This window comes from Sminthopsis crassicaudata, chromosome 6 (genome assembly GCF_048593235.1).
Source record: "Sminthopsis crassicaudata isolate SCR6 chromosome 6, ASM4859323v1, whole genome shotgun sequence".
NCBI lineage: Eukaryota > Metazoa > Chordata > Mammalia > Dasyuromorphia > Dasyuridae > Sminthopsis > Sminthopsis crassicaudata.
The window spans coordinates 53,170,376-53,183,748 of NC_133622.1; the positions used below are offsets into that span (position 1 = coordinate 53,170,376).

The following is a 13,373-nucleotide window of genomic DNA, read 5'->3' on the forward strand; positions in this document are numbered from 1 at the left end:
GATCCTCTTTTATTTTTTTCCCTAAATGTTTATATGTATACCAGTGAAAAGAGTTTACCAATATCTGATTAAGAATTCCAGTGTAATTATACATATGAAAATATTTTAAAAATAATTGTTCTTGTATAAGCTATGTCAGATTACTTGCTGTCTTGGGAAAGGGAGATATAAGGGTAGGAGAAGAAAGCATTTGGAACACAAAATCTTATAAAAATGGATTTTAAAAACTATCTTTAAAAGTAAAATATTATTGAGAAAAAAATTTCATTTATTCTGGGGGAAAAAAAAAAGAATTCCAGTGTAATGTAGATAGTTCTTGTGGCTATTTGAAAACACTCCTTGCTTATCTGGCCTATTTTAAAGAGGTTAGTATATTCCTTTTACCTTGGTAATCAAAGTGATCTTGCATATTAGTGAAATTTGGCCCTTGGTACTATGTGAAGTGGTCATTAAATAAATGAAATAGTACATAACAGAAAAAGAAAGGGAGAGTGAAGTACAAAAAGTGAAAGAGTCTGACACTACTTGTATTGCTTGATTATACTTATTTGATACAAGGTTATTTTTTGGAGGGGAAGTTGTGGGGAAAATGAGTGGGTAGTGAAGTGGTAGGGCTAAAAAGGTAAAGAAAGAACAAAAAAGAAAATAGTATCAATTAGAGCAAAAAGGAAGTTCAGAAGGGGACACAGATAAGCAGGGAAGTTTACTACTGTATTAAATTTAATATATGTATTCTTAAAAACCATGACATAAAAAGTTTATAATTTCATGTGCAACCCTCATTTTTCTTGCTTTCTTTGTATAGGAGAATGTTTTTGTTTGTTTATAAGCTTATAATAGCATAGTCCCTTCCTCTCCAACAAAATAAAATCAGGAGAGAGAAAAGGAAGTACAAAGAATGAAGTGGAATGGAGTATGAGAAACAGATATTGAATGCTATGTAAGGAAGGAAAGGCTTCTAGATCCAGACAATCCGAATCAGTTCTCTCATAAAAAGTGAGGTATTTTCAGGGCTCCTGAGGAGTTGGTTCTAGAATGAGTGAGAATTAGGCAATCCCTGACTTTATAGCCATATTGGTTCAGGCCCTATGTCCTTTGCTGTGATATCACCACAGATCATTGGGAACGAATAACAAGGTCCTGGAAGACATAAATATCTGATCAACATAGCTCTGAGCCCCCAGTAATCTGTCTACAGGAAAAGACAGTAATTGGGGAGAAGACAATAAATGTAAACTCTGGATTTGAACCTAATTATGTAAAAATTGCTGGTAAGTTTTTGGGTCCATGTCATCATTCAGGGTCATTCACAATACCAATACAGAAGCCTGCCTACCATCTCTTAAAAACAATTTAAAAGATCAGCATATTTTTTGTTTTTACAGAACATGTGTGTTTTTGTTCATTTCAAAAATATTTGTGTATTTTTGTTCACTTCTTTTCCCCAATTTAAATCAACAAAGAATAAAAAGAGGGAAAAAAAGATACAGTTTAGTAAATTTAACCAACACAGTGAAAAAGTGCAACATGTTCTTTCATCATGTCTCTCATTCTTGTGAGATATCAGCTATCAAAGTTGAAAATCAAATTGCTCCATTTTAAAAGCTGTTCATTTCAAATCTCACTAGTTAGAATCACTACTTTGAGTGCTATAGGAGCTATGCAATGTACCTAAAGGGTAAGTAGAAAAAGGTATTCAGACATACCCTTGAAGATTAGTTGATTAAAGTGGAGATTGCGAACAGATCAGATCTCCTCAATGGAAAACAAATTATCTTATTTTTATCAACTATTCTGGTCCCAGATCTGAGAGTGGTCAGGTTTTGTTAAAGAAGTGATTTAAATTTTTGTGTTCTCATTTGGTAGGGAAGGGATCAGGGAGGAGGGGAGTGAGTAAAAGGGAGAATTGTAAGTATTAGAATATTTTACACAGAAATGTCCCAGCTTGTGCCCTTTTGGAGTTATAAATTATTGTGGCACAACCACAAGAGAGGAAACATCATTCTCTCTTCTAACAGATATTTCAAAGAATTTTTAAATACTAATAATTTTTCATTTTTCAACATACATGCAGAGATAGTTTTCAACATTTACCCTTGCAAAACTTTGTGTTCTAAATTTTTATCCTTCCCTCCTCATCTCCCCCCCATCCCCTACAGTAGATAACCCAATATATGCTAAACATTGCAATTGTTCTATGTATATTTACACAATTATCATGCTGCATAAGAAAAATCAGATCAAAAGGAAAAAAATGAGAAAGAAAAAAACAATCAAACAAGAACCACCACAAAGGTGAAAATACTCTGTTTTGATCTGCATTTAGTCCCTACAGTCCTTTCTTTGAGTGCAGAGGTATCTCCATCATGAGACTATTGGAATTGCCCTGAATCATCTCATTGTTGAGAAGAGTCACACAAATCAGAATTGATCGTTACATAATCTTCTTGTTTCTGTGTCCAATGTTCTGGTTCTGCTCATTTCACTCGGCAGCAGTTCATGCAAGTTTCTCCAGGCCTCTCTGAAATCATCCTGTTAATCATTTCTTACAGAATAATAAAATTCCATAACATTCATATACCACAATTTATTCAGCCATTCTCCAATTGAGGAGCATCCACTCAGTTTCCAGTTTCTGGCCACTACAAAGAGGGCTGCCACATGTGGGTCCCTTTCCCTTCTTTAATATCTCTTCGGGACATAGGCTCAATACAAACAGTGCTGGATCAAAGAGTATGTACAGTGTGATAGCCCTTTGGGCAGAATTTCAAACTGCTCTCCACAATGGTTGAATTAGTTCCACTAACAATGAATTAGTGTCCCAGTTTTCCCATATCCCTTCCGATATTTATCATCATCTTTATTGAAAAGATTTTAAAGCAGTCTTTTAATTAATCAAGTTAGACTAAAAATTAACTATACATTCTATCTTTTCTTTCTCTGCAGGTGCTTTTATTCAGTGTCTCGGAAAGAAGCAACTGAAATGCTAGAAAAGAATCCTTCTTCGGGAAATATGATCCTAAGACCTGGTAGTGACAGTCGGAACTATTCCATTACCATCAGACAGGAGTTAGAGTATGTTGAATTCACAAAGTTTATCGAATATTTAACAGGAATTCTGTCACTAAGAATGCAGAGGCCTATGGTTCATACAATTTTATTTAATACTTAATATGGAGGAAAAGTATTTGAAAGATACAAGACAGACTAAAGACTAGTTGGGCAAATTATTATAGGAAAGAACAATTAGCAAATATACTAACTTGGGTCTAATTGATATTTCTCTTATCAAAGAAATCTTTTAAAAGTAAAATGTGATTGAAAATGACTATTTAAAACTTAAGATGAACTTTATATATGTGTTTTGAAATATCTGTTTTTCATAGCAGTGATCAAAGGCTCGATTATGAAAACTACCAAAAAAATGGCTAATAATAATTATCCTTCAGAATAAAAGTATAAACATAGCCTTGAATCCATAATATGCTAATTGTTTTACCTTGTTGTGAACACTAATCACTATATCTTTTTGGTCATAAAACACATTTTAAATGGAGAAAAGAATAGAGACTAAAGGTACAGTCATAAACAATAAACCAATCAACAACATGACATTGAAATAATAGGAAAAAAACCCCCAGCAAAATATGAGACAGGGTAAATTGTGTGATTTCTTGAGGAGTATGAGCTAAAACAGAGGAGCTTCACAAATTGCAAATTGTTAGAATTAAGATTTCCCCTGGGACCTACCCTGTAACACTGATAAAATGTTGAGAATGCAGGTCAAGTCAGTTGAGCAAAAATACATAAATGCATTGTATATAATGTGCCTGTTTATTTTTTATTAAATGAATTGACTTGACCACTTGACATTTCAAATTGACAATTTGACATTTTCTTCTTTTCAGTTTCTCTCTTCATAATTCACAGGTTGTTACTAAGTACAGTTTGTTAGCCTAACAGTTAAAGACAGGAGTTGATCCTTGTTCTTTCTCACTTCAAGCCCCAGTACAGCAGGATTCTTCCCAAATAATAATTTCTATAAGTAATTTAGCTCTATCAAGCAACTTATTCAGTCATTCAGTTGTGTCTAACTCTTCACGACCACAGTATGTCCAGGAAGTTTTTTTTTTAGCAATGGATTTGTCAATGGATTAAGGAAACAGAAGTTAAATGACTTACCCAGAGTCACACATCTAGCAAGTATCTGCTCTCAAATTTGAACTCAGGTCCTCCGGGTTCCAGGCTAGGGCATTCAAAGCTCTATTCACTGAACCATCTAGCTGCTCTCCCTATCCAGCACTGATTTGTGGTTAGTCTGTCAAAAAATATAATTAATTACATATTTTCAAATGGACACAGGGTTTAGAATTTTGAGTGGGCTTCAATTAAATTTATAAACAGAGATCTTAATGCATTTTTGGACATAGGGAGTTCACAGAATCTCTCCCTGATTTATGCATGCCTTGAGGATCTTGATTCCTTGATTTTTAGATTTGTAAAAGTAATACCAGGTATAATTAAGGGACTTATACAAAGTCAAAATAATTTCTTAGTGGCAAATCTGGGACTTGAAAAAAAATCTCTTGAATCCCATTACATTATGCTTACATTATTCCATTACATTGCTTTTCCTCCTGTATTCAAAGAATTATTTTGCTTCTTAAAAAATGAATGCTATAGTTTAGCAACAAAACAGTAAAAGTAAGACCAATTCAAGTTAGGAAATTGTGGAATTAGAAGCAGCAGAGCATAATTTTTTGTTAGTACCAGCAAAAATTTATATTTAAAGGGCTTCATTTATATGAATTACAAAGTGGTATAGTGGGTAGAAAGCCAGGAGACATTCATCTTGACTGAAAATTGTGAATAGATAATGAGGTTTTATAAATATAGAAATTCTCAAAAATAAATGTTAGCTGTTAAATAGAGTTGTTAAATCTTTTTCTCTAAATGTTTTGAAGTTAAAATTTCTCTGATTTCATCTCACTCACTTCCTTTGTGACTTTGAACCATTTGTTTAACTTTTCTACATCTCAGTTTAGCCTCTTTTAACTTCATTTAAGAAAGGAAAACCTTGGGGTAAATTATTATCCTTTTCTAGCTCTAAACTCTATGATCTCATGAGATGATTTAATTATGATCCTGCTATAATTTGAGAATAGATTTATCACATGTTACTAGCCCTGTTGTTCTCTGATAATCATTAATAGCTGTTGATTTTTCATGTTAGTGGATTGTTTAGAATTTTATTGAGCTTAATAACATGTATAGCCTAGAAAGTGCTGCTATTTGTTTATGATTTTTAGCAAAGATGACATATTTGTGATGATGGATTCTCTCTAAGCCATGCATGCCTTCTCATTCACTTCCCTTTATAATCACTGGAACATGGTTTTCAGGCAATTGATTGGGTTGAGAGATCCTTCAGTTTGTGATAGTAAAATAGATATAAGTTGTCACCCTTTCTGGGAATGAAGCTGTAGCTTTTGTCTCGGAATCACAATACTGACAAAACAAACTAACCAGCCAATCGTAGAACACTGAAAGCTGATTTAAAAGGAGTAACAAATATAATTTAGCCTGAGAGAGGCGCACAAAACTAAGATCCAAGCACCAGAAAATCACTTGAAGGAGTTTCAGTGAAGCAGTAAGTGGTGATTATATTTTTTTTATTAATTTTTATAATTATAACATTTTCTTTGACAGTACATATTCATAGGTAATTTTTTTTTTTTTTTTTTTTTACAGCATTATCCCTCGTACTCCCTTCTGTTCCGAGTTTTTCCCCTCCTTCCCTCCACCCCCTCCCCTAGATGACGGGCATTCCCATACATATTAAATATCTTATAGTATATCCTAGGTACAATATATATGTGCAGAACCGAATTTTGTTGTTGTTGTTGCTGCAAAGGAAGGATTGTATTGGGAAGGTAAAAATAATCTGGGAAGAAAAACAAAACAAAACAAAACAAAAACAAACAAACAAACAAACAAAATGCTCACAGTTTACACTCATTTCCCACTGTTCCTTTTCTGGGTGTAACTGATTCTGTCCATCATTGATCAATTGGAATTGGATTAGCTCTTCTCTATGTTGAAGATATAGTAAGTGGTGATTATTAATAAATGCCAGAAAGAAGAGTCCTGGGAGGAAAATAACTTTCCATTGTAGTTTAGCCTTTGTTGGGTAGATTTTTCCTACCTGGGTTTTAGAGAATAAAATAGATTCCTCTGTTACAGAATGGAAATAATTTATAAGTTTCAATTTTCATTTAAAGAAAAGAATAAATGCAAGGCAAGTCAGGCAAAATCTTGGATCTGAAGATAATTTATTTTTATAATTAATTTTTATTTTAAAAGTTATTCAAGTATTTTCTCTTTTCCACCTTCCTAATAAAAACAAAAGAAAAAGAAAACCTTTCTAACAAATATGCTTTATAAACAAATTCCCATATTGTTCTAGTCCAAAACTGTTTCATTCTGCATATTTAGTGTGTCACCTCTTTGTAGGGAGGTAAGCAATATTCATCATCATCAGTCCTTTGGAATCATGGATAATAATTGCATTTATAGTTTTTAAACCCTTCATACTTGCTCATTTTTACCATGTTATCATTATTCTGGTTCTTCTCATTTCAGTCTGCATCAGTTCATAAAAGTCTCAGGTTTCTATGAAACCATCTCTTTCATTATTTCTTAGAGTATTATAGGATTTGATTATATTCATAGGTCAAAATTTGTTCATTCGCTTTTCAACTGATGGACAGCTACCCAATTACCAATTCCTTGACATTTTAAAAAGAACTGCTATAAATATTTATACAATATACATTTCATCTTTCTTTGCAAGAAGATAGGGGGAAGCTAGGTGGTGCAGTGGATAGAGAACCAGCCCTGAATTCAGGAGGACCCGAGTTCAAATTTGATCTCAGACTTAACACTTCCTAGCTGTGTGACCCTGGGCAAGTCACTTAACCCCAGCCTCAGGGGGGAAAACAAACAAACAAACAAACAAAAAAACAAAAGCAAGAAGATAATTTTTAAAGCACATGCAAGTTACTTTAGCATGAAGTTGAATAATCAAATAGACAAATACATTTTAGATTTTAATAAGCTTTTCGATTTCAAAAGATTTTAGGAATTGTATATTCTAGCCCTCTTCCTTTATATATATGTGTGTGTGTGTGTACACACACACACACACACACACACACATACACACACACACATATGGTAACTTAGCTCAGAAAGATGAAATGACTTGAAAAACTACACTCAACCAATTCATGTCACAACAGGAAATGGGACCTAGGTTTTCTCTTCTTCATGCATCCTTGCCTGATTAATCTGTCTGCCCATGCCTACCAATTTAAAAAAATATTAGCATTATTTTTAAAAGTGTAAATGTTTTATTCTGATTAGCTCTTGACATCTTTGCATTGGTTTAAGGATTTCTTCTAGCTTTCATTAATAATGCTACTAGTTATATTGAAAAAATATATTATGATTATAAAATGTTCTCCTAATACATAATAAAATTCTTCTCCTCATATGCCCATTAGCTAGGTACCAATACAACAATTCTCAGTTTTCAAATGAGAATCTGAAGGAAGATTAAGGGACTTGGTAAATGTCACACACTAGATTTAGTCAATTCAATTAAACTAGCATTTATTAAGCACCTGTTTGTTATGTGAAAAGTAATCTGATACATGCTGGAGATTCAAAGACAAAACCAACAAAGTCTTGCACATAAGGAGATTGCATTATACTTACAAAATATTGAGGGAAGAATTCAACATGTGTTTTCATATAAATACTGTCAAGGAACACAAAGCAACTTATTTTTTTTTAAACTTATTGCAATTTCTTATTTTTACATCACCTTCATTTTTCAACAAACCCCTGCTTTCCCAGAAAATTATCTCATAGGAAAGAATAAAAAAGAAAGAGAATAAAAAAATTAGACAAAACAAACCAATACATCCACCAAGTCTAACATCATATGCAATAGTTGCAGGGCTTCCTATCCAGTCTCCCACTTTGAAAATATGAGAGAAAAGTACATTTCATTTTTCTTTCCTCTTTGAGGTGATGATTGTGACAATAATTTCAGTTTGGTGTGTGTGTGTGTGTGTGTTTGTGTGTACACACATAAAGTAGTCCAAAGAATAGTTTAAAGAGAGAGACAATGCTTGTAATTGAAAAAATCAGGAATTTAATACTCAAGCCAGGTCTTCTGACTTCAGATCCAATTTTCCTCAGATTCCTCCCTCCCTTTCTTCCTTCCTTCTTGTTACATTAATTTCTGAATGTGTCTTTATCCAGTAAGCCTTACTTCATTAAAACAAAACCAAACAACCCAAATCAACAACATAAAGATAGCATACATAACATATTACATTCATGATCTTCCACCTCTCCAACAGAAGGAGAGGCATCTAATCTCTTCTGGGACTGAAACTAATCTAATCTCTTATAATTACACAGTTCAGTTTTGTTTTATTATTCTTTTTCTTTATATGGTTGTAAATATTGTATATGTTGCTTTTGGAACCATAGTACATATTGCTTTCCTGGTTCTGCTTACTTCACTATCAGCACATTTAAAGTTTTCATTTTTTAAAAAATTCCTCACATTTGATGTTTCTTACGGTGTAAAATATCAATATCCTTTCCATTCTGCCATGTTGCCTCTTTTAAGATTGTCCAGAATAAGTATTGCATTTTCTACATAGTTGAGCATTTTGATTGTGGATGTGGCTTTTGACCAAATACTTTTTTAGGATACCGGCCTATCCAGTATTGTTCAGTGTCACGTTTTGCACAAATACAGTTTGCATTATGTACCATACTACATCGTGTGAGATGTTTTTCATCAATTTTGTTTTCATTAATTCTACATTATGACACATACCAGGAAATTTCCTCAGTTTGACAAAGCTTTTGCTCTTGATAAAGAGAAGATAAAGAATCCCCCAAAAGGAGTCAGTACCAAAGTTGCAAGATTGAGATTTTTATGCAATTCTTCATTTGAATTTTTAGTATCATACAAATATAATAATGTCATTGGGGGGAAGTTCTGTTTGTTTTGAAGTAATTCATAGTTAAAAAACAAAGTAGGAAAATGGAATGATTAAATTAGAATATTCGAGCATCCAAGTTCCTATAAGAATTTTGAAGATTTTGCTATTTTTGCTGCTTTTTCACAATCTACAAAATAATTCTGAAGAATCTGACCCTCAGAATGTCAGTATCTCTTCCAAACTCCCACAGTAGACTTAAAAAAAATCATTTCTGTGATTCTGATTGTACTTTATCTACGATGGCAGAATCTAAAATACTTAATAGTGAGGAATAGTAATGGCAGTGAATATAGGAATCTTGGAATACGAGGGTTGGAAGAGACCTGAGAGGTCATATCTAATCCAGTCCATTTATGTTATAGAAGAGTAAACTGAGGTTCACAGAATTCAAATGATTTACCCAAGCCAATGGAGTTAGCTAGAAGAATCAGGACTAGAACTCAGGTCTTTTGTCTCAGTCCAATATCCTTCTTTCTGCCTTGATAGAAGAATATTTAATTTTCTCGATCTTATTAGGTCCCTGAGCACAAAGAATTCATTGTCAAGAGTCTGGCAGTAATCCAGTGTTAGGAAACACCTGTGTTGCCCACAAAACCAAATCTCTCTTAGAGATGGAACAAGAAACACGATTCAGTCATGTGAATCTATGAGTGTGTCTGGCAAAACAGGAGCAACAAAGAGCAGGTTGCTTACACAGAAGCAGCTTTAGGGAGGCATAAACTCCATCTGTTCACCTCAGTCTTTTGATTAGGGAGGGACAGAATCACTTTATGCCAGATTATTAAGGTGACCCTTCTCTTGACCCGTTCTCATTGGTCCGCTGCTAGGGTATGTGATTCAAAAAAGCAAGAAGCTGGTCTCATAACAAAACTTCCTGTTTTATTTTTATCTTTTATTAGTGGTTAGCAAGCTAGGATGGCAGATGATTTATCAGCAGATTCAGTCTTCCTGAGAATTTGGGTCAAAGTCTTAGAGCCAGTAAGAGGGAGGATAGTAGGGAAGAACCCCAACTTTGCTGCTTATTATTGTGTGACCCAGAATAGTGGTTCTCATAGCATAGTCTAGAGAACCCTTCCAGAAAGTCTACAAATTCAAAATTTGTTTTATTTCCAATATGGTAAATACCTACAAAAATGATCCTCATAAATAAAAACTGGGCAGATCCTCACTAATTGTTAATAGTCCAGAGGAGATGCTGAGAACAAAAGTTTGAGAACCACTGACTTAGAGGAAGCTATTTCTTTATGAACCTGTGCTTTTTCACCTGGAAAATGAAGAATTTGAGTTAGATGATCTCCAAAATCCTGTCTAGTTTGATATCTATGAGTCTCTGTGCCATTTAAAGTAATTTACAGTATTTTGTTTGTTTGTTTATGTTCTTTAAGGTTTCAACCAGCAAATCTCAAGATAGCAAATTGTGCTAACATTTTTTTATTCTAACTAATCCTTGAAAAAAAAAAAAGATAGGGCTGAGGTGAGAGGGAGGAAGTTAACATTAATCAGAGAGAGGAAGTATGTGTTTTACTGCCAATTACAACTCTGAGTCCTGGTTCTGTTTATTTTTTGCTTTTTTTGCCCTATTATACAAAATTGGGATACAGAAATCGTAACCAAATTCCCCAGGCAGTTTGATGTAACATTGTACTTATTGGGATCAGTGATATTTTAAAATGTTAACAGCAGGTGCTAAAGGCTTCTTTTTTGCTGTCAGAGGAGCTGTATATAAGCAAGGCTGACTTATAAATAAGGAGTCATATGTTTGGAGGAACACTGGGAAATTTCTTTAATTTCTCCAACCTTCCCCACCATGCTGTAATTGAAGTCTGAATTGCTAACATTAAGGAGTCATTCTTTTAGAATAAATATTTTCCAAGGTTGAAAATAGCATAAAAATAATATGCTGGGTAAGGAGTTAATAGTCAGAAATCCTTTTATGTTAGGTCATTTGTGCTATTTTCCCCAGTTTGATGGCTATACAAGAGCAGGTGCTAATAAGTCAAGATCATGAAGTGCTATATAGCAGGGTTTCTTAAACTTTTTCTACTCAAGATCCCTTTTTGCCTGAGAAATTATTATGTGATATATATATATATATATATATATATAGTTACATAGAATAAGTATACAAATAAAACATTTACAGATAATAAATCATAATTTCACTGCCTTACATTAAATTATGGAGCCCTATTTGGGGGTTACAACCTACAGCTTGAGAAGCTTTGGGAGTATCATCCAGAGTGGAACATCCCAAACTACAAAAGATGAGCAGAAGCTCTGAATCATCAATAAAGACAATGGCATAAAACTGCATGTAATTTCGCATAGGACAGGCCTTCGTTATTGGGCAAGTCTGGAATTAGTATTTCTTTCAAGCAAATCATCATAAGTAAATAAGGTCAGTGAATTTTTCCACTTTTGGGGAAAAGTTTGGGGCAAGCTATGAATTGAAGGGAGCCCCAAAAGGCAAGACAGATACCAAATTCTCATCTTAGAGCTTCAGGTAGCACCTCTGGATGTTGTTCAGCCACGGCTGACTTCTTCATGAACCTTGATCCATGGCTTTTTCTGGCCAAGATGCTGGAGTGGTTTGCCATTGCCTTCTCCAGTTTTATAAATTCCCACAAGTCACATAGCTACTAAGGCGAGCTGGCTGAGGGGAGGTCTGAACTCTGATCTTTCTCATTCTAGGCCTACTGCTCTGTCTACTATGCTTACCTACCTCCCCTAGGGAGCACCTAGTTCCTAGTAAATAGGGAAACATTGAACCCACTCTAAGATTCATCTACTGGACTTAGCTAAGTGCTGGTATGATTCTTGTTAGTTAGAATTTTCTGTATAACCAGGTATCATTTGGAAAAGTCATTGTCATATTTACATAACAGTAGAATTCCATTTCCACAATGTAATCTGATAAGTGAAGGTTTTATTATTTCAGCCGTGATATTCCATAAAGACCATGACAGTCCTCCTTTTCCTACCTGTAAAATGGAGTCAGTAGATAACAGTAGATACAGTGCTGGATTTAGGGTTAGGAATACATGAATTCAAATCTGGCCTCAGACACATTTTTATTTGACTGACTCTGGGCTTAACTCCTGTCCTCAGTTTTCTCATCTATAAATTGGGGATAGTAATAAAACATTCACTTAACCTCTCCCTACCTCAGTACCTTCATCTGTAAAATGAGGAAAATTTTAGCTACTGCCTCCCCTCTGTAAAATAGGAATAATAAGACTTACCTCTTAGTGTTATTGTGAGAGTAAAATGAGGTTTTGATGAAGCACTTTGCAAAGCTTAAAATTCTACATAAATGCTAACTATTGTTATAATATGCTTTAAAGAATGGTTGTTAGGGAAGTACTTTGTAAACCTTAAAAGCATTTATGTAAATGTGACTTATTTTCTTTAAAGATGTAGCAGAATTTCTGATTGCACTTGTCTGTGGATCCATATAAATGAAATTATGAATCCTACATAAAGGACTTTTCCTTCCCAATAATCACCTTTACTGATCCAGATCCAAATATCACTAGCCTACAGTAATCTGACATGGATTTAAGATGGACTCCCCAGGCATTTTTGTTGGACTTGATGGAAATTTTGTCATATACATGTTTAGTTTTTATTTTTCCCCACAATAATGAGAGTAGGAAAGAATTTTTTGTTTTGTTTTGTTTTATTTTAGTACTCCAAGAATAAAACACTACAGAGTGGTGAGCGAAGGAGCCAACTACACTATTGAACTGGAAAAACCAGTAAGTTATTATCTTTGTTGTAATTATCTTTGTTACAGATTAACTCTGCCCAAACTTCTGCTTTCTAGAACTATAAAGAAGGTTGAAAAACAAAGATAAAAAACTTATTGCCCAGGAAATTTGTGCTGATGAAAAAATCCTGTGAAAAATATTGAGGCTAGCAGATTCTCAGAGTGGAAAGGGTCCAGAGGTATAATTTGGCATTGTGTGGTGATGGTGGAGGGGTAGAAGATTACCAAGATTCAGGAGGTGATGGTAGCTCTTTCCCTTTCTTAATTTTGCACAATTCTAAATAAAAATTATGTTGAGGGTGAGACAGAATATTAACTTTGCTAGATATCTAACAAATTCCTCCAAGTACAAAAGTTTAAAAGGGTTTGTTTTGAATTAGAAAGTAGAGAAATTTAAAATTCTTAGGCATTTTCAAATTTTAAGAGAAATGTTTGAGTAAATGTCCCTCCCTCCCTTTCCTTCTCCTGCCCCACCTCCAACTTCTTTCACATGCAAAATCACAATGGAGGGGATG

The 13,373-nt window shown here is 33.9% G+C and overlaps 1 protein-coding gene across 2 annotated transcripts in view; it reads left to right on the top strand.

Annotated features, from left to right (window-relative positions):
- STAP1 (signal transducing adaptor family member 1) overlaps positions 1-13,373 on the top strand; it is a 55,699-nt gene that overhangs the window by 36,556 nt on the left and 5,770 nt on the right. For both annotated transcript variants that reach the window (XM_074274919.1, XM_074274920.1), the window contains exons 6-7: positions 2,947-3,075; positions 12,778-12,847. In XM_074274919.1, the coding sequence (XP_074131020.1) occupies positions 2,947-3,075; positions 12,778-12,847 (199 nt within the window). The remainder of the gene's footprint in view (positions 1-2,946; positions 3,076-12,777; positions 12,848-13,373) is intronic.